The sequence below is a fragment of the Urtica dioica genome, chromosome 8, assembly GCF_054948205.1.
Source record: "Urtica dioica subsp. dioica isolate 48M chromosome 8, U.dioica_male_clone48M_v1_H2, whole genome shotgun sequence".
In the NCBI taxonomy this organism is placed as follows: domain Eukaryota; kingdom Viridiplantae; phylum Streptophyta; class Magnoliopsida; order Rosales; family Urticaceae; genus Urtica; species Urtica dioica.
The window spans coordinates 8,160,548-8,181,830 of NC_142763.1; the positions used below are offsets into that span (position 1 = coordinate 8,160,548).

Genomic DNA, 21,283 nt, shown 5'->3' on the forward strand with positions numbered 1-21,283 from the left:
GAGGTAAAAGACACCTTAAAAGCTTGAACACAGGTCGTTCTAAGCTCAACTAAAACACTCAAATAAATCTCTCCAAAGGCGTGAGTGTAGAAGGTGAGGTGATGACCTATTTATAGAGAAAATTAGGTCAACACAAATCTTGAAGTCGGATTAGGAACACCAGCCCATTATCTCATTAATCCAAGTTGGAATCCTTCTTCAAGTCGGAGTAGCGAAACCCAAAAGTCAATGAGCCGAGACTGTTATACAGGACTGTTACAACACAAACTGCGACACTTGTGGCCGAAAATTGTAACAAAGCCCAACGCTATCCGATAATATATTCAACGATTCTATATTATTTTGCCAACATTAAATCGCCAATTAATGTAACAACAAAAATCTTATATGAAATTCGGATAAATAAAAATCTTATATGAAACTCATTATATATATTTCCAAACACAAATTTCAAACATAATATCCATATGAATTATTTGAATATTATGTTCAAATGTCATCCGCATTCAAATTCATAAGTATGTCAAACGAGTTCATAGAATTTTGGAACAGATCCGATGAATCAAGATAAGCTTCTGATGACCTTTAGTTAATTTTCAATTTATTTTTAAGAATCAAATTAGGGTTGAACTAAGTCCAAAATAGGCTTGTAATACTTAATTTGAGTTGATAACCCACACCATCGATTCGATTGCATTATAATTATAAACAATTTTCATCAAATTAATATCCAACAACAAACACTTTACACACGACCATACTTAATCGACATGAAAAGAAAAAGCTTGCTGATAATCGCTCCACAAACAATAAAATACAATACAACACATCTTTTTTATAAACGTTTATATATATTAGAAAATAAACCACACACAAATGATACTACTTCTACAAAGGAGCAAAGCGGTCCATGAGCAAAAACACAGTCTCTTCAGAGAGAGTGTTGTTGCTCAAAGAACCCTTTTCATATTGATGATGATTAGCCACAGATCTGTGATGATCTTCTCTTTCAACATGATGATCATCAACGTCGTCTTGGTTTTGCTGTTGGTCCGATGATGATCTGATCATAATCGAGCTCTTGGCTTTGGCCATCAAAACAAGCCTTCTCTTCCCAGCTTCTCTAATCTTTCCCAGCTCGCTTTTCCACATCTCTACCACATCAGACATTTTTCTCTTCTTCTTCTTCTTCTTCTTCTAAATATATTTTCTCTCTCTCTCTTATTTGTACTACTTTCGATACTCTTGTATATGCTATATGAGAAAGGAAAAGGCAACGCAATATTGGGGTTTATATATACAGAAGACAAATGTAAAAGGTTGGAATAGTAACATGGCAGCGTTAGGCCGAATTGAAAATTAAACTATGGACGGTTTGTGAGGTATATGGACAACGAACCCACGTGGACGAGTACACAGAATAGAATATTAATATTGAGGAATATAGTATATACTACTTTTTTTTTTCTTTTCTATTTTTCTTCTTTAGACAGGTTAATTAATTTTTTTTAGCCGTCCCTGCCTATAAACTATTGGCTGTATATGCTGTGGCTGTGTTTGAGACATTTGGTTGTAAATAATTTACTTTTGAGATATCTTTTTTTTTTTTTTTTTTTTTTTTTCTGTGATGGAAAACTATCCGTGTGGGCAATCTTTTGAGGCCGTTCTGTGGTCGTTTTTTTTTTTCTTTTCTTTTTACTCTTTTGAGAATTTTCAAGGTTAATTAATAAGTTGAATCCGGATTCATCCACAGTCTAGATTCTTAAAAGTTTGTTTTATTTAGGGCATCTACAATCTATGGCCTGAGAATTAGAAAGAATTGTTATCGTCAAATTTGGCGGGGACTTCAAAATAGCGCTAGCGATGTAGTAATTTTTTTTTTTTGAAAGATGGTAGGCTATTGTATTTGTAATATATACTGTATATATTTTCATATACTTTTTAAATATAACTTTAATATCTAATATTTGAGCACTTATATTTCTTTCAATTTTATCTTGAAAAATATATACACCATTAAGTACATGTGTTTTTTCTGTATAATTTTGTGTTATCAATATGTATATATATATATATATATATATATATATTGAATAATATATTTATATATATTTTTCTTAAGAAAACTATATATTATTTATTTAAATAAGGGAATTTACACTAATCAAACCAATATGATATTTACACGATTACTAGTAGTATAAGGAAGTACAATGGTTCTATACAAATTAAATGAATAATATAGAAGAAAATATATACTTTTAAAATACAATAAGATATTAATTCTGGTGTTATAAATAGACTAATTAATGAGTTTATAATAAAAGAGCTCTTTAATTTACACAATATGGATATATATTTTAGTCTAAAATTAACACTATTTTCAATATTATGTGTTGGAGTCTTGGAGATAATCTTGAACTTGACTAAAACCTCTCGTGTTTAAGTCTTTTCTATGATTAGAGTACTGCTCTCATTTCTGCTGGAATGGATAAGCTCATATGACTATTTTTATTATGATAAGATTTTCCTTTGTGTCATTTCCATAGTCACTATACGATGTTCAATTATTGAAAAGAGGAAAGTGCAACAAAGATAGATGAGGGTTCAAGATTGAGAGCGACACTGACGACTATAGATCATGCTGAGCTGTGGATTCATCATTCGTGCATTATTTTCACGTAATCTCGTGTGTATATATATATATATATATATATATACATGTATAATAAAAAAATAAAAATTAATTGTTCAATTATTTTCAAGTTACATGTAATTTTTCTTGTAATTTTTAATTTTTTTTTCTCAATTCAAAATATCTATTTTGTCAAGTAATACCTATTGTAAGTTGTGGAATATTCCTTTCCATATGTTCTTGTCCGGTTGAGAATTTTTCTGGAAAGTGATAGAGATTTTTACGAAAAAGGGTCCAATGAGGAGGCAATGAGCTAGATATTTGTTCATTTTAATTGGTCTATTATCTCGGGGCCAAGTTCCAATTAAACTTCAATGTATTGTAATGAAGATCCAAGTTCGATCAAGATTATTTTACTAGGGGTCGAGAGGAAACAGACTTCAGGCTTAATCCCATATTAAGCTCTCCATCATCGGGGTCAAGATCGGATCTAGGCTTAAAAAGGACTAAAAACATGAAATAAAATTCTATACTTTTTATTATAAAAAATATATTTTTAATTAAAACAATTATACTTTAATTTAAAAATAGGATTATTCATAATAAGAGTTTGATTTAAGTAAACACAATTTTACATACAATGTGAAGCATCGTAGTAGGATTTCGTTTTAAAATCAATTGACGATAAAATGAGTAATCACGACCTTATAAATTTTTGTTAGTTTTGAATTTAGGATTCTTGACGTACCTCTTCAAGATGATTATTATTTGCGTTCACTCGTCAATTAACAAAGACATTTTCTATGGGAATTGAACTCCCATAAAAATAGATTTCGCATAAATGAGAATGAGATAGACCACTCAAGTCGTTGTATTAGCCAACGCATTCATGAAGTGACAAACACCGGAGCATTACATTTCTTTCTTGGGAAATGAAAAATAGCAAACTATAAGAAGCTACTAATTATATATTTACATAGCACAAAACAAGACACAAAATCATTTTACACGACGATAATTGTAGTAGGAAAACAAAAATAACAAAGAGTAACAACAAAGGCTATTGATGTCTTCAAGGACTACACAGAACCATCATTGAAACTGAGGCCTCAGACGAGCAGAGCGCCAAAGTCGAATTCTTGGCTCCAATTATTTTTGCGAAAGCTGAACCAAATCCATTATTTGAGCTCAACTCTTCACCTTTCACCGAGCCTGCATTGGACTGACCCGACCCGCTAGAGAAAAGGGTTTGACCCTTTTCCTTCAGCTTGGCCAGCTCTATGGTCCACATATCAATTAGCCCAGACATGATTCCTTAAGAGACAAAATAGAAGTCAAAGCCAGAGAGTGAGGAGGGAATCTCTATTTCTACGTGAGAGCTTTGGGTATTTGGAAAGCAAGAGGAAGATATTTGAGACTTGGGAGTGTTTGATATCTGCTGAGATTTGTGAGTAAATGATTTTCTATTGGGGTTTATATAAGAAGAAGACTTGGAGTAAATCACTTATGAGACTTTACCAGTATCTGTGTGCTTTTTAGGACACAAGATTAGAGACAAAAAAAAAAGTGGTGCCAAAACCACGGCAAGCTAGCGGTAATATTATTATAATGTTAGAGAGAACAATAAGCCAAGTGGGTACATTACTTTTTATTAGAAAATCTTATCAGTTCCGATGTATATAATCAGGCTGTTGGAAAAAAAACAAAATAATAATATAACAAAAAACCAGCTCCGCCATTGTGTTAGGGCTAACGGTAAATTTCTTTCCCAAGTGATTGTTGGCGGTATTAGAGGTTGATATATTTATTTTCCACTAGCATTTGTTCTTGAAATTTCACCTGGCTAGTCATATCTCATATTCACATTCCAATAGCATTTGTTCTTGAAATTTTACCTGGCTAGTCATATCTCATATTCACATTTCACACTCTAAGTCTAGAAATTTTACCTGGCGTCATACAGAATATTCACATTTCACACTCAAGTCACAGACTAATAAAATCTAATTAACGTACCATTTTTATCCACATTAATAATATCTTCAGCTATGGCTTGGTACGGAGATTTATTTCTATCTTTAGGCATTTGTTTGTGCTTTATTATCAACAATGCATTTGCTTGTGCTATATTATTAACTGTTTTTTTTTTCTTTCTACTCGGGTCATGTTCTTCTACAGAATAGAAAGGCACATAAAATAAAATGGCGAATTGCATATTTAAATACCACTACTTACAATCAGAAATGAGTTACTAGATGCTAAATATGATGGCGGAAGTGAAATACATCACCAAAATAGTGATTTTAATTTTTCTACATATTCCATTAAAGATCTGGTCAAACAACAAAAGCATAAAAATCAACTTAAACTATAGACTAAACAAAGATGAACTACATCCTCTGAACTTGAAGCTTTTCAATATCCGTCCTTATTGATAATGCATGATCCAAGGTCGTACACATAGAAGCTTCGGTGTTGGAACTTGAAAGTGAAAATCTCGGTCAGAAACTGAAAGACTCTTCCTCCACCATTGTAGAGACGACAATACTTGAAAGGTTTTTCCAAGCTCATTACCGAGCAGGTATGAGTTTATCGCCCCATAATTAGAGTGTTAAAGAGCTCCAAGATTAAGCTATGATATAGTCTGTGACACAATGCTATTTCAGCCGAGGAAGCCAAGTGTGACACGCTCAACGAGCAAATAGAGAGCACTTGTGCTGCGATTCTGAAGTTGAGCACTCTCTCTCTCTCTCTCTCTCTCTCTCTCTCTCTCTCTCCGATATGGCCGCGAGCTGCGAGGCGGGGCAAAATAAGACACAGACCCGAATTATGAAAAATCGATTTACGAGACAATTGGCGTACCGAACTGCAAAACCTTTTGCGGGGAAAGGTCTGAGCTTTCCTTTTCCGAGCTCCAAAGCCCGAGTGAGTGAACAATTTTTACGCAGTGATGAACCGAAAAAGGTCTTTTAAACGATGATTGAACACCGTTCGCGAAGTGATTTTAGATCCACGGAGTCCAACCTTCGTACATGCTACAAAGATTGTCTATGCTTGTGGCTTGCTTGAGCAGATAATCAACCTGCTCTGGGATGCTAATCTCTCTGGAAATGCAATGCATAAAAATAGTCAATACGTAGAAAATTACGAAGAACAAAAGAAGAAAGAAAAGACATCTGTGAAGAAAGTATGCCTGCTGTCAGAAATATCTCGACCATCTATCTTCTTCTCGATTCGCCTCAAGACCGATAAAGCATACGGATTTTTTCCTAGATAAAAACCAAGCGATTAACATGAAAGATACTAATTGTCATGTATCTAAAATTATCACGATTCTATTTTATTTCCTTCACTATGCAATTATTATCATTATTTTTCCCCTACGAGCAGAGCGTAATCGAAATATGAAACATCGATAAAAAAAATATTCAAAACGTACCTCTGCCTACTCGCCCACCAGCATTTATAGCCTCATGCTCTTCTTCTTTAGGTTTTACCTTGTTAACTTGAGATATTTCATCTCTACTACCAGACTTATCTGATTTCCTATTCAAAGCTTGCAGAGCATCAGAAGCGGATTTATCAGTTGTGGATTGTACCAGAGATTCCAGTAATTCGCTTGGTTGATCAGTCACCGAGTAAACAGAACTCTCACATAGATCATCTGGCTCTGTTACACAAGACTCTACATGTTCTTGACTGTTAGTCTGAGACATAGGAGCAGATTTTTGGAAACCCGACGCCTCTCTGCTTGTAGAGTCTTGTGAAAAATCTCCCTTTGGTTGATTAGTCGCCAAGTTAGAAGGACGGGCACAAAAATCATTTGTCTCTATGATATTAGACTCTACCAGTCCAGCGTGTAAAATTACTTGATCGTCAGATTGAGAAATATGACCAGAAGTTTGAAAAGCTGAATCTTCTCTGCTTGTAGTCTCTTGAGAAAATTCTTCTCTATCTTCAATCGGATCACTATAGCTGTCTGGCAAACTCGTTCCGTTCGGCATAATGTCAGATTCCGAGCCACTACTGCAGATACTATCTGGCGGAGACAGCCACCCATTATCGCTCAAAGAAAGTCTGGCAACTGCAAGATCTTTTAAATCCTCACTATTTGATTGAGAGAAGTTACCCAACTCTTTGTTATTAAACTCAGCAACATCAACACCAATATCTGATCTTGGCAGACTAATTTCTTCTGATTTCACTTCAACGCTTTCTCCAAGCCCTTCAAGAGCCTGTCAAATATGAGGACCAAACATACGCAAGATTGGTATTAGTACAGTGCTAAACTGAAACATAGCGGCACATAGAAAATTTGGTCCAGATTAAGACTGTACTTTATGAAGAGTTCCAGCATGGAAACTTGCTGATTGCGCAAGCCTGGTCAAAAGGGAATGGAGTCCCTTTACAGAGGCAGTAACCAATGGTACCAATGGCTTTAAATTTTGAGAAGCCTCGTTAATATTCAAACTATAAGACTGGTAAATGGCTTGTCCATGGATAGAAGATATCCCCATCTCTCTTTCCCGAGCCAAAGCTTCGGTCATAGCACCTACATCTTTGGACAACGCTGTTTCAAGTGGAAGAAGGATTGAGTTTCCCTGTCAAAACATTCAATTTTCAGACTCCATAGTCATGCGTGATCGAGCCAACATTCACAAAAGATACATGGTTAGTTACTGATCAAATATAGTTCTGGCACTCTAGAATTACTTTATGGAAGAAAAAAAAACATGTATGATTCATGCAACCGAACCCACATACACACATAAATAAGAAGAAAATAAGTCATAAAACCTTGGAAAGATTTTCCATAAGAGAATGGTGTACTCCAGCTGCTTCTTTTCCCAAACTATGAACATCATGTAGATCTTCAGTTATGGCCAAGACCTGAAGATATAAATAATATGTTTAGCAACCATCACATCCCATCTCTGTTGGAACTGACAACAAAATTGAAAGGGTAGCCAACAAAGAATCACAGATTCCAACCGAATTGTTGTTGGTCTAGTGGTCAGGCCTTTGGTTTATATCCAAGAGGTCCTGAGTTCGATTCCTACTAAATACCTAGGTACCCACCTAGCAATTGGTAGTATATAAAGAAATAAAAAAGAATCAAAGATTCCAAGTCCCTACTGATTATAGTCCTCATGCAGACAAACACACGATGGACAAAGTACACTACGGGAATGAAAGCTTCCCCATTACCAATATATATAAGAGGATTTTATTAACAGAATATAGAAGCATAAACGGGATAATATATAATCAATTACACAGGAAATTGGCCGATCCCTAAATAAAGTAAGAATATAGAGCACACTTGTATGATACATTTTTTGTCTAGTATCATCCCAAGTTAAATTCAGATTCAAATGCAGAAATTTATGCAAATCATGTTTTCTAATTGATCAATAAATACAGCGTAATAAGAGCATAAACATCATACATACAGTGCAGACAGGTCCTAATTGTTAAATTACATACAAGGATCACACAAAGAAACTTCTCAATAAATTCAGTACATGTACCTCTTCAAGCATGGAACCGCATTCAGAAGTTAGAGCAGTATGGCCTTTCGACGCACGACCATATGCAGCTAATGCCACACTGGTTTCATATGCAATGTCCCTCATTGCAATAATGGTGCTTTGTAAACCATCTGTAAAAGACAGGAGACATGCATTCAGAATATCGCCTGTGTGTTATATTTCAAGGTGGCAGTGGCTTTTGTGCACTTGCGTGTGTGAGTATGGAAGGCAAGTGTATCACTAGTATTAATGGTGTGCATGTATCAGCACAAATGTAATAATTTACTAGATTATTTTAACAGGGCGTGAACGCAATATATTGATAACGAGAACAAGACGGTACCGGAAGATTGCTTTGCTTTGAGAGAAGCGGTTCGAAGTTCATTGGTTGCAGCATATAAGTTATTTGATGCAGCCTCCACGGTACTTTGTGCAAGTTTCCACTCTTGTTCAGTACCTAATGTAAACAAACGAAAATAGTACATCGTCAATCATTTGTTTGCAGTAATTAGAAAATATGAATGTAGCTGGCCAAAGTAATCTCACGTGAGAAAGAATGGAAAGCGATATCCAATCTTTTAAGTGCATTTAAGTAAGCTTGCTGCCATATTCTTGCATCGCCACTAGCCCTGAAGGGGAACATCTCCCCGGGAAACCAAAAGATTCCTTCTCTGGATGCTTCAAACTCCAACGATGACATGGAAATTTTTACAACCTCTGATGCCTTTTCTCTGGCATCCCAAAGCAGCTTTCGTCGCGTCATGAGATGATCATGGAATTCAGGAGGAATCCCAGAAGTTTTGCTTGAAGAATTTCCCGTTGCACTGGAGCTTGGCCCACCACATGCCCAACTCATTGCTCTCTCAAGTTGACCTTCCGCAGTAAGAGAATTTTGTTCACAAGCTTGCAAACACTCCAACGACCTGGCTATCTTTGAAATAGCTGATTTTATAGTTTCCAAAAATTTAGGCCTGCTCAGACTTAAAACAGCTGAATATAGACTATCATTGCTACCAAGGAACTTCTGAAATAGAAATCTACTGTTTTGCAAAGGAGTCAAAGTATCATGCATCCACTCCAACATAACAATCTCTAGGCCGGTCTTGTGAAGAAGTTCCCTGAGCTCTTTCACTTGCTTTTTCATTTGAGAAGAGGCTGACCTGGCTGCCCTTGCCGTTTCATGTGCGTTACAGTATTCCTCAAGCATATGTTGCACCCTCGTAACAACCCCCGAATCTTTTTTAACTTCACGAAGAGCAGGTTCTTTTGTTGCCTCAGTCAGTTCCTTCAAATGTTCTTTTTCTTTATCTAGGCAGGCCAGCAGAGTAGGAGCAACTCGGTCTTTCAAGTATTTACCGATATGCTCTTGAAGTTGCATCTTGAGCTTCCTCTTTAGCAGAGAGAAAAGTTGACCAAACCCAATATTCTTATCCAACGATGAAGATATCTCATGTAAGCACGAATCAAGAAAGGAGTCAACCACCACAATTTTCCAAAGAAAGAAAGATTGGCCATTTAAAAAGCTTCCCAACTTCCAAATATAATCAGATATCGGGTGCCCAAAACTCAACAAATTTGTAATTTCAGAAATCTCATTTGACTGGGAAGAAAAAGAACTCCCAATTGAAGAGAAAACTCCATCGATAGATTCAAGTTCACAAAAGGGTTCAACTAGGGTGCTTAACAGTGCCTTGTTTCCCAAGGCATGTTGCCCTTGTTCATCCTTCGTGCCAATGAGAGACTGAAAGTGACGGGCAGACATAACTAAGGCATTCTTTACATCCACTTCTTTCTTAATAAGAGATGAAGCTTGTGCATCTCTCTGGTTCCACAATCGATGAAGCTGGTTAAGCTCTACTCTACATGCTTCTTCTTTCGAGGCAAGCTCCTCTGCTTCTTCCCAAGACAAATGATCCCGGCTTTTGACAGCTTCTTCTTCAAGGGCCAATTGCTGCTCGGTAATGAGGCCAACCTTAATATAATAGTTTTGTTCCAGTTCAGCAAGTGATGACCTGTCCATCTTAATCTCTACAACCTGCTCTAGTGCTGAATCGGTTGAACCCCGAAGTTGAGAAATCGATCCAAATGCATCCATGATTTCTGAATTCGACGAAAAAGCTGATTTCATTACATCTGGGAGAACAGCTTCAGTTATTTGTTCTATAATGTTCTTGCAGGACAATAAACTGGTTTTAAATATTGCAGCCCAATTTTGTTCGGGATGAAATTCTGGATTTTCTTTATCTGTATCACGATCAGGAACACCAATCAACTGCCGCACCTCCTTGACAAACTCTGTTACAACCAAGCACTTCTCGACTTGCTCTTCAAACTCACAGAAACTCTTATTGAAATCATATTGCCACCTCAGATTTACATCTCTTCCTCCAGCAGAATTCCTGATAATGTCAAGCAACTTAAGCCTGACATCATCATATAGCGCAGTGACAACTAGATTAAGAACACAAAGAACTTTCTCCTTCTTCTCCTCCATTTCCTCTCTCAATGTATTATCTTTTGTGCAGTCATGTTTAGATTGTCCAGACTGAAGCGGAGGAATACCATCTTCTTTCTTTGCAAGATCAGCCGACTGCATGTATTTTATAAAAGCGGACAAGAGACGGTCCTTGGCTTTTAATTCAGTCTCAAAGCTAACAGAGTTTTCTAACTCAGAGCACTCTCCTTCACGTCTCTGTATCTCCATAGCACAATTCTCCATTTGAAGGCACAGATCATTATGACTCTGTGTAACAGAATCAAGATTAACCCCTTGAAGTTTGGCAATTAGCTCAGCGGCCTCTCTTCTTGCAAAAGCGAGAATATCTGAAGAAAGGGCACCAGTAGATAGCTGCAAAACTTGTGCCCAGCCATGAACTGAACTGGTTGTATGGTAATTCAGAGGGAGAATTCTTTGCAAGGCCAAAGAATATACTTGAAGAGCTGCTACGCAAGATGAGAGTCCAGCATCCAGTTCAGACACCATTTCAGAAACTTCCCTGTCTATATCATGGCATTGTGCTTGTGTGGGCTCAGGAACAATCGTCAATGGGACCCCCGCGGCAAGGACAGCCGATGAAAGGGACAAAGCTTCTCGTTTGCCACTCAAATCCACGAGGATGTTTGTTTCCGGAAGTAAATTGTTGCGTAAAGCTTCAAGGATCCTTCCATGTTGCTCAATCCACGTTGCTGCTTCTTGAGCTTTCTCGGCAACTACAGTCTTTGCTTGAGCGAATTCTCGGGAAAGAATTTCATAGGACGCTCGAATTTTTTCCGAATAACTAGTTGCTTCAGTGACAATTGATTTCGCAGATGCCTCGTGCAGTATCAGGTTAGATCTTTCTTGGTCAACTTGATAATAGAGACCAGAAGCCATTTCATATTGATTTAGAACGTCGGCAAACCTCTGTACAAGTTTATAATAAGTCAGAAAAGAAAAACAAGAAACAAAACAAAAGAAACTGTTACATTGTGAAAGCAGGAATGGTGTTAGTTCTTTACCTCAAGGGCAGATTCAACATCCGGAAGGGTAGTCAACAGAAGATCGTGATGTTCCTGGAAATCATAAAAAAAAAAAATGTAGGGTATATATTAAACCTCCAAATATGTTCCTGGAAATCTGCTGAAGAGGTGTATGAAACTAAACAGTTGCCCTTTGCTACTCAACTTTTGAATTCTGAGCACATTATCATAGGTTAGAGGTTCAACATTTGAATTTTTAAAGAATTCAAAAGTCACTCAGTTAAAGTGGCAAAAGCGTGACAGAGTAAGCAATTTAGTGGCTATTTGCGCCATATATATTTATTCAGAATGGGAAATAATGATAAGATAATCGATGATCAGGAGGTTCTAGAATACCTGTACAGGAACACGGATTTCCTGCACTCGTGATGCAAATAAACTCAGGCTGACTGCCAACTCCATGCCCTTTCTTTCTTCGCCACCAATCGCAGCATCATCATGGAAATCTCCACGAGTCCATTCTACAAGTGGATCCCACACAAATACTTCGAGCAACATCAAGAGTATGTCTTTGTTCTTCCTCAAAACACTTATCACTGCTTCGCAATTTTCCCTAAAGCTACCTTCTATTCCTGTCAATCCTAGCGCAGCTTCAATCGTGTGGGTAAGACGGAAAGGAACAATCTCTGGAACCTTAAGTCTTTGCCCTTTATCAAAACAAACATTATAATCAATATGGACAATATCCCCACTGCAGAAATCCACAAGTATGTTATCCAAGTGCCTATCCCCCAAGCCAAGAATGTGGCCCACCATGCTCATAGCAGCAACACTTCCAGAATACCTATAAAACATGAAGGCTCGTCATTTTAATGATCAATACTTCGCTTTTATAAATATTATGCATGTATAGTACATAACACCAAGTTTGCAGTCATATTTTTCTAATACAGGGAGAAACCTTTCAATTACGACACCAAATACAGGTTTTGCTATAGAGGATAGGACAGAGCCTACACTCAACGAATCAACATCCTCGTTATCATTCAAGGAATAAAAATCACAAAAGCTATGTCAGTCTCTCAGAAATACCTTTTGAGTTTTGAGCTGAAGGCTTTAAAACCTTCACTAGCACACCATAGTTCTTGATGAAGCAGTTGTCTTGGCGTCTCCTTCATTAGATCAAGAAGAACTTTGCGCTTAACATCATGAGGCCAGTCCCTTCGTGATATAACTCTTCTTATACCTTTCTCTTTGAGCGCGGGAATGATTTTACCGTAAAACATGTCACTCGGTCTCGGAACAGGTGGAGCAACAGGAGTGTTTGAATTGCTGTCACCCATTGTTGGGGGCTGGGTCATTTGCTGGCGGCTTTGCCAAGATTTAAAGACACTGTATATACTGACCACATTGTCAACCCACTGAATAAGACCAGCACGCCCACTAATTGGAGTCACAGAATAATAGCGTAACCCAAGAGATTGACCGCGAGTTCCAGAAGATGAACGCAAAAAACAGTTAATGGCATGCAACAACTGCATGATCCTCGCATCAAGGCGCAAATCTTCCCTTCCTTTCAGCAGATATGTGTACTTTTGACCATCAGAACCCAATATAACAAGTTTCTTAGGCCTAGTTTTGGTTGGCAAGATTTCCACTTGCTCCAAGAAAGAAGAGATTGTGACAATTCCCTGAAAATTAGCACCACTTATGTCGGATTCGGATACCGTGTCGCGAATCTCTAGTCCGGGAATTGGAACATTGGCAGATGATACTGTAGAGAGTCGGGGAGCAATTTCTCTTAGAGAAATTGATGATTTCCGCTGATGAGATAACATGGACGAAGCAATACTGTCAAATGATCGCCACACCTCACCAAGTGCCGCAGCAGAAGTAGGTGGAGATTTGAAGGTCGTGATCGCAGATTTCAGTTGCTCTCTATACTCCTTGTGAAACCAGAATTCATGCGGTGTTTCGGGATTCCGAGATGTAGAAGCCAGTCGGCGCTCTAAGGCCACTACGATTGGAGCCATCATAGCAGAGTACTTGGCAGCACTAATCTTACTTTTTTCGCTTTGGCTGAGAGTGAAGTTCTCTGCGATTCTTGCAGCTTCTTCTTTCAATAGATTTATGCGCCTCATCACATCTGAAATAAATTAGTATCAGGCATATGCTATGTTTTGTAAAAAAAAAATGGAAATATTATTAAATAAGCATGTAAAAACCAACAATGAAACATTGATAACTGTCTATTCAAAGGACTGAAATACGAATCCCATCTATTAAGTTCGTAATGAAAGAAAAATAATATAGGAAATACATTTTCTTCTGGAAAATGACTTCGACGAAAAACAAAAGTGTAATGTAAATCCATAATGTTTTATTTTATTTAATGAGAAAGGTCAAATATATATTCCAATTTGACTCATAAAAAAGACAAGTCAAACAGATTGGCAAATCAAGAACACACATGCACAAGAAATAATAAGTTTACCTAAGTGCAGATCCTGAAGTGTGCCAAGCCACAGCTCCTCCCAAAGAACGGTAGCATTTTCTAACTCATTTATCATAAGTTGAACATCCTGAACCAATCTCGGATAAAGTTCTTTCTGCAAGTTAAAGAGAGAGTTACAAATTAAAACTGGTAAGTTCTTTATCAGATTATCAAATTTTCAAATTGAGCTTTCGCTGGGTACTTCTAAGTTAACTACAATTTGAAATTTCAATGACATATACCAAATATACTTAGACATCACTATTTTCCATGTGACAAGGTGATTATTCATTATTAATAGCACAAACAACTTAAGGCTAGTAATCCCTGAATTTAGTCAAATAAAATGTTCGTTTAAAAAAAAAAAAAAAATAGCACAAACAACTTGGCAAGACAATTTGGGAATGTATTGATCAAGTTATGAGTCAGCGAAAGGGGCTGCAAGACAATAAGACAGCAGTGTAAAACAATCAATGAAAAAACTTCCCCATTACCAAACAGTTCAATATGTGTTGAAGTTCCTGAGGAGGATTTTCCGGATTTGCATTCACATCAACAAGAGTTGGGTATACAATTGACGATGGAGATTGTTTGGCCAGCATCATAACTAAGCTCTCCAACTGATGCCGAACCACTTTCTCGGGATGAGAAGTTAGTCGTGCAAACAGCTGTGGCGTAACTTCCTGCAAAATAAAGAATCTTAGTAAACAGTACTGATTTTACACTATATATAGTTATGAGGTGATGATTAGCAACAAAACACTATTTCACCTGCCACGGTGGCAACGGAGTTGCTGAAAGAGCTGGGTCCAGTGATTCTTTCAACTCCAACCCATAATTGAGAAGAATATGCAATATGTACAGTGTTGCCTTCAGGGTATAGCTACCAGTTTTTTGTTTCAAAGACTCACACTCATACCCTGATAATTGATCATCACTAGTCTTGGCAGATGAAAAAGAAAGGTATTGAATGAAGCCATGAGCCGCATGTCCAAAAAGAGACACTCTTCTTCTCCTCAATGACCACCAAACTAGAACCAAATCATCAATTATAGACAGTATCTCTGATTCCTTAAGGCCAAAAGTTGTAAGCTCGAAGCATTTTTTTAACTGAGAGACTAAAGTAGCAGACAAGCTTCCATCACTTGAATTTTCTACACCAGGGGCTCCAGCTAAAGCTTCGATAATGTTTACTATTTGTTGTACCAGAGCCTTAACGAGGTTGGCCTTCACCAAGTCTTCTGCAGAATTAAGAGATAAGCTCGCCTCTCCTTGTTCATCTTCAGAGCTCGCGGTGTGCTGCACAAACTTGCTCTCCAAGCGCTGCGAAATCAGTGATTCTACTTTAACGATCTCATCTTCCGTTAATTTAAATCTCTCAGGTACAACTTCCGGAGTGAGGACAGGAGAAAACAAGCATTTCTGGAGGACTATATCTGGAGTATTGAAAAGAGAGTCTCTGGCTTGTCTAAAACACCAAGTAGCATAAGAAATCCATGACTTTCCCATGGTGGGACACAACTGAGTTGACAATTTTGTGGCGGTACCAACCATTTCTTCAAGAATGACAGCTAGGCTACCATTTATGTTTTCATCACCGAAGGGGGATCCGTCTCCATTAAAACAAGTCTCAAAATATGAAAGCATCTTGGGAAGAACTTGATGGAGCCGTGGATCAGAATAACTCTGTCTCAACCAGCGTGAGAGTTTCAAACATGCCTTAGCCTTCAGGAATAATTCATCAGGTTTGGCAGAGATCGGTGTTGAAGAAGCTAAACTTGGTTGCATAAATGACCAAAGGCTTGTAAGAGCATCTTCAAATTTATTTTCAGATTGCATCAGCATGATTTCCTCAAACTTCAAGTTTGAAACAAGGAAACCACAATATCCTTCATCAGAGCAACTTGGTATGTGATCTGTAAGATATTTCTTTAGACGAACGGCCAACATAAGGTTGCTCTTTTTACGGGCTAAACTCAAAAGATCCACACAGAGTTTTAGCGTAACTGGAGAAGTGGGTAAAATGGTTTGATAAACTCGCAGAACTTTTAACCACTGATTACAATCTTCATAAATTATACTTGATGGGGATTGCATAGATTGGAGATAAGAACTTAGTATCGATGGAAGTCGTTCAGATCTATCTTGAGTGTCAACAAGCTTACAACTGTCTTCAAATGCATATATGCAATGCAACTGGACAGAATAATTAGCAGCCTCCCTTAACCCATCGAGAGGCAGAACAGCCATCATTTCCTCGAGCATTGATCTGGCCTTCTGCAATTCCTGAGGAACTTTTTCTTCTGTTCCCTCCTTTTGCAAAAGCATTGCCTGTAAAAGGATTTGCTCACTCCTATGCATGGCTAGCTTTGGATCAAGTGTGAGCTCATTGCTACTTTTAGGAGTCAAATCAAGGCATGACCATGCAGCTTGAAAATCACCCTCGTCGTAGCGTGCCAATGCATGAATTGCGTTAATTTCATTCCCAGTCGTGGTTAGAGCACCAGAGTAACTTTTCCCAGCATGCTTAGCACGAAGCTCTTGTAAATCTACAAGCCATGATTCCAGAGACTTCCAGTCACAAACGGCAGTATAGCTCTCAATCATACGAGCAATGACAAACTGCACACCATCAGATCCCATATAACTGAGTGATTCCTCATTTTGTAGCAAAAGAGAAAAGCAGGCAGCGGCCTTTTCATATTGACAATTAGCCTGGTAAACAAGTCCATCGACCCATGAGAAGGGCCCCATTATTTTGCCATTAACGTTGAACTGGTCCTCCTCAAACAAGGAAGAGAATGTCATGGAAGCCCAATGTTGTAGGCCACTTAACGCCTCTGATTCACGAGTTTTGCTAAGAGCCAATGCCATGTGACGCAAAACCCTTAATACGTCTGAAGAATATCTGTTTCTGATATTATGCATCTGATCAGCTAGTTGAGCCCTAGATTTTTCCTTCAGAGCTGAAGTCACAAGATTCCCGAGTTCCTGTAAGCGCAGTGCGCAATAACGGATCGTAGCATCATGACACTGAAGAGCCAGCCCAGCACTCATCATTGGTTCACATATTCGAGAAAACCACTCCTCGCAGACTTTTTTGTTGGCTCGAAAGAACAAGGAACTTGAACGAACAGTCAACGGTAAAACGACAGAACCCTCATAAGCATTATATACATTTTTCTTTAAGGTCTCAACAAAATCTAACAACAGCCTCATTGGCAGTAGATGTGCACCAGAAGACCCTATCATACTTAAATTCCCATCATTTTGCACACTATCAAGCTGCAGAACGTGTGCAATGTCCAAGAGCATTCTCTCTAAAGCTGCAAAAGTCTGGGTTGGCCCACCAAGGTTAGTCCGAAGACGCATAGATATACAATACCTAGCTGCCTCATGTATAGCCCACCAAGCACCGGCTAGATTATTAACCGAGCAACTTTTTTCAAGAAAATCGTCATCCACTTTCATATCAAAACAGATAACGCCGGCACCAACATTTCCTGCTTCGTCAAGTTGATTGGAGACGGAGTTTTTCGAACTCATACAAGTATGAACTAGACGCTGAATCCAGGAGGAAAGAGGAACCTTCCATCTTTGTGAAATGTAACTCAATATGGAAACCAGTTGTTGTGCATGAAGTTGTTGAGGCAGCTGCTTCATAGCAAAAACTTGTTTCCAGTGGAAGCTTCTAAGAATGTCGGGCCTTGACAAACTGGATGTACCATAGTCATGAAGCCCGCAAGTATACATTGTTGTAGGCAGAACCTGAGCAAGCAGCCTCGTATATGTATTTTTTATCTCGCTATCTGGGTCACCAAGTTTTTCTAGGATCACTTCAGTCAACGGATAAAAGTACAGAGGATGTACAAGCCTTGCCTGAAGTAGCAGCTTCAAAACTATTGCAACACGCGACCTCACTTTTGGTTCCCTGTCCGATGCAGCACGCAAAACTGAGAAAAGTATATTCGTAATACTCCCGGCACACCCAAAGGCCTCATCAAAATAGCTTTTCAGGTTTGACTTCTTGTAAACAGAAATAACCGTCTCGCAAAATCTCTGGATCCAAGATAGAGTTACTAGTTTAACAGGGAGAGGGGAAGAAGCCTGGAGAGCTTTCTCAAAAAGAAGACCGTAATTTCGTAGATGCTCAATGATTATAGCTAAGTGTTCGTTTCTTGAGATATTGTTGACGACAATATTTTCAGCGCCGACTTCTCCGGCAGGTTGATCAGTCCTTTGCTTTCTTAAATAGTACTTGCTCAAGAATTCAACTTCGGACAACTTGTCCAAAGTCCCAAGTATACAGACTTGCAGCTCTACGGAGGACTGAATGGGTAAATTAAAAGGATTTAATTTCTCAATGATATACGATATCAATTTCCCAGACCTGTTAACATACAATTTTGCAACATCTGGCTGGACAATCAAATTAATTCCTCCGTCCAGTATAACGCATGACAGCAAAACTTTCAAATCGAATCTGATCAGTGCATTCAGTTCCAAATTTGAGTAGGATTTATGACTTGCAATACCCTTTGGTCCGTCCACATATCCCAGACGTTCTGTAAGCATACCCTTCAGTAATTCCAACTCTTCACTCAACGAAGTCACAGCTTGATGCACAACTTCATCAGTTGCATGCTGAAGCAAAAAAATATACGTAGCAGCAGAACTACCAGTAACCAAATGATTCGGATGTAAACGCAGTTGAGAAATCGGAGCATCAAACTGCAATATTTTCTGCACAGCTGATGGAAAAAGACCAAACTTTTGCAGTGACAATAACTGGAGGTTTGTTTTTAGAACCCCGTGAACCTGGAATGATGTAATCTTCCGGGCCTTCGATGATGGGGTGGTAGAGTTCATTTCCAAGCTGTGGAATAAGATCCCAAGCGTAGAAATATAAAAACTGGAAAATCTCTCGCACAGTATTTCCGCCATAAGAGTTAAGCACTTCCACGAATCCCCAATCCACTCCGACCACCTGAATTTCTGTCCTACCATAGACAAGCATCCCAACAAGCGAGGAACCATTCTGCTGAGTGGCTCAATTATCTGTTCCAATAAATTAATTTCCAATAACCCAGAAGCAGTGGACTGCAAAACAGACGTAAAACAAGATAGGAGAGCGAGCAACCTTCGAAACTGTTGTGGCGTTCCAGGACTTCCATCTTGAAGCAATGCATCCATGTCGCCCACAAACTTCGAGAGCAACCCGAGTGAAAATTGCAAGTTACCCACCCAGTGCTTCTGAAACTGTAAGAAACCATCCATAATGATTTGCCTATCCAGTTCATTTAGGTCGGGTACCAATGCCCACCCTAAAAGGAGATCCACAATGTCAAGAAAGTGCGGTTGGAAGGTCCTAGAAAACCTCAAGGAAACTAGAGTCAAAACACCCAGAAGTTGGGGCAAGAGACTCAATGAGGTCCTCTCGTCCTCGAGTAGGAATTGGCACGCTTTGAGAATCGGCAAAACAAACCTCTCGATAGTGCTGACATTTCCAACACTGAGAAACTCGCGCAGGCTATTCAACGCCAACTCCGCTGACGTGTCATCGGCGATGGCATTGTTCAGTAACGGCAACGCCCAACCAAAAAAACGATCGACTAAACTCACAATCAAAGCATGGTTTTGTCTTGCATTTGGAGTCGCAGGCATCGAACAAAGCATAGCACAAAGAGCACCATATGCTGTAGCAGCTGCCTGTCGCACTCCATCTGACCTGAAATTTGTATTCCAATGAATTTCGATGAAGCAAAAAAAAACACTAAAAAAAAAAAAAAAATTGTAAAAGTCCTTGTGATCTTATATCTTCCTATTGTAACGAAGAATTACTAGTTTAATCTCTGAATCCTAAGGACGATCTCAAATTATTACGCATAATACAATCGGGTTAAGATTGTGCACTTTATCATCCTGAATATGAGCAAAAACTTCCTAATCCGGCGGAATCTTGCCTAAGTTTAGCTAGCTAAGGCCTTAACAACATATCAACAGAATATCGATGATAAAAAAATATTTGAAAACAACTTGCAAAACGAAACTGAATTATATTCGGGGAAGCTAGTCGACTACCAAAGTAAAAAAAGCATTACTTAATTCCATGAAAAACAAGACAGTAGTGAACTATAGATTCAAAAACCGAAGTCCGTTCCAAATAGAAGAATGAAACCCTAGGAGAGAGGCCGAACATTACTTGTCGGAGAGAAGCTGAGAGAATCCATGGGCGAGGAAAGAGGCGGAGTGGGAGACGAGGATCGCGTCGTGCGGGAACACAATCGCGCGGCGGAGAGATTCCACGGCGGCGATTCTGGTCGATTCGTCGTCTTCAGAGTTCGATTTCGCCGCCGCCGAGGAGGACGGCGGAGCCGAGTCGTCCTTGGGCAGCGCGGCGGTGAGGAGTCCGGCCAGCTGCTGCCGGTGGTGAATGTGGTGGAGCCCTTGCATCGCCGTCGTCACACAATCACGGCTTCTCCACCATTACTGCTGCTTCGATTTCTCATGCGCTTGGTAATCACTGTTCTTTTTTTATTTTGGCTCTTCAGTTCTCCGAAGTCTCCAAACACTTCCCTCCAGTTTCTGTACTTTTTTTTTTTACAAAACCAGTTTCTATACTTCTTCTTCTTTTTTTTTTTTTGGTCGAAATAAATGAATTCTATGGGAATAACTATTTATATATGGCAATTCCTTTTTACTAGTTTGAAGCAAAATAAAAAATTGTTTCACTAAGCTAAGCGGTGAAGGTTTGTTAGAAATTGTGCTCCAAAACCAGTGTGTAAAGTAAAAATTAAATTTATATTAAATATATTTATACGTGATCTTACCTAATTCTCTCTATTGTACGGCCGTTTTTTATTAAATGCATATAAGATCATCCCCTGTGATTTCCTTAGTTTTTTCCACATTTCCCGCATTATTACAAACGGCTAGGGATCTTTGGGACGAGCGACCGTTTCGGGAGCGGGATACTCGAAAACTTCGGGATGAGGAAAAGCTTCAGGACGAGCAGTTGCTTTGGGACGAAAAGCTCTTGGACGAGAAAGACATGAAGTGTCTGAAACATGTTTTTCGTCTGAATCTTCATCAAATCCGAGGACATCGGCCTCCTCCGCGACAGACACTACTAGGTCGATTTCTTCATCAATAGTATGCGGCATC

The 21,283-nt window shown here is 38.6% G+C and overlaps 1 protein-coding gene across 1 annotated transcript; it reads right to left on the reverse strand.

Annotated features, from left to right (window-relative positions):
* Window positions 1–4,827: 4,827 nt before the first annotated feature.
* LOC149387803 (uncharacterized) lies at window positions 4,828–20,765 on the reverse strand. Its single transcript, XM_089624126.1, has 16 exons — window positions 20,322–20,765; window positions 14,891–19,847; window positions 14,614–14,802; window positions 14,120–14,234; window positions 12,718–13,771; window positions 12,022–12,469; window positions 11,665–11,718; window positions 8,713–11,569; window positions 8,510–8,623; window positions 8,167–8,297; window positions 7,433–7,525; window positions 6,973–7,236; window positions 6,075–6,870; window positions 5,829–5,904; window positions 5,498–5,739; window positions 4,828–5,427 (listed from the first exon to the last, which is right to left on the reverse strand). The coding sequence occupies exons 1-15, from the start codon at window positions 20,570–20,572 to the stop codon at window positions 5,640–5,642; spliced, it is 11,499 nt and encodes a 3,832-aa protein (XP_089480252.1). The 5' UTR covers window positions 20,573–20,765; the 3' UTR covers window positions 4,828–5,427; window positions 5,498–5,639.
* Window positions 20,766–21,283: the final 518 nt, after the last annotated feature.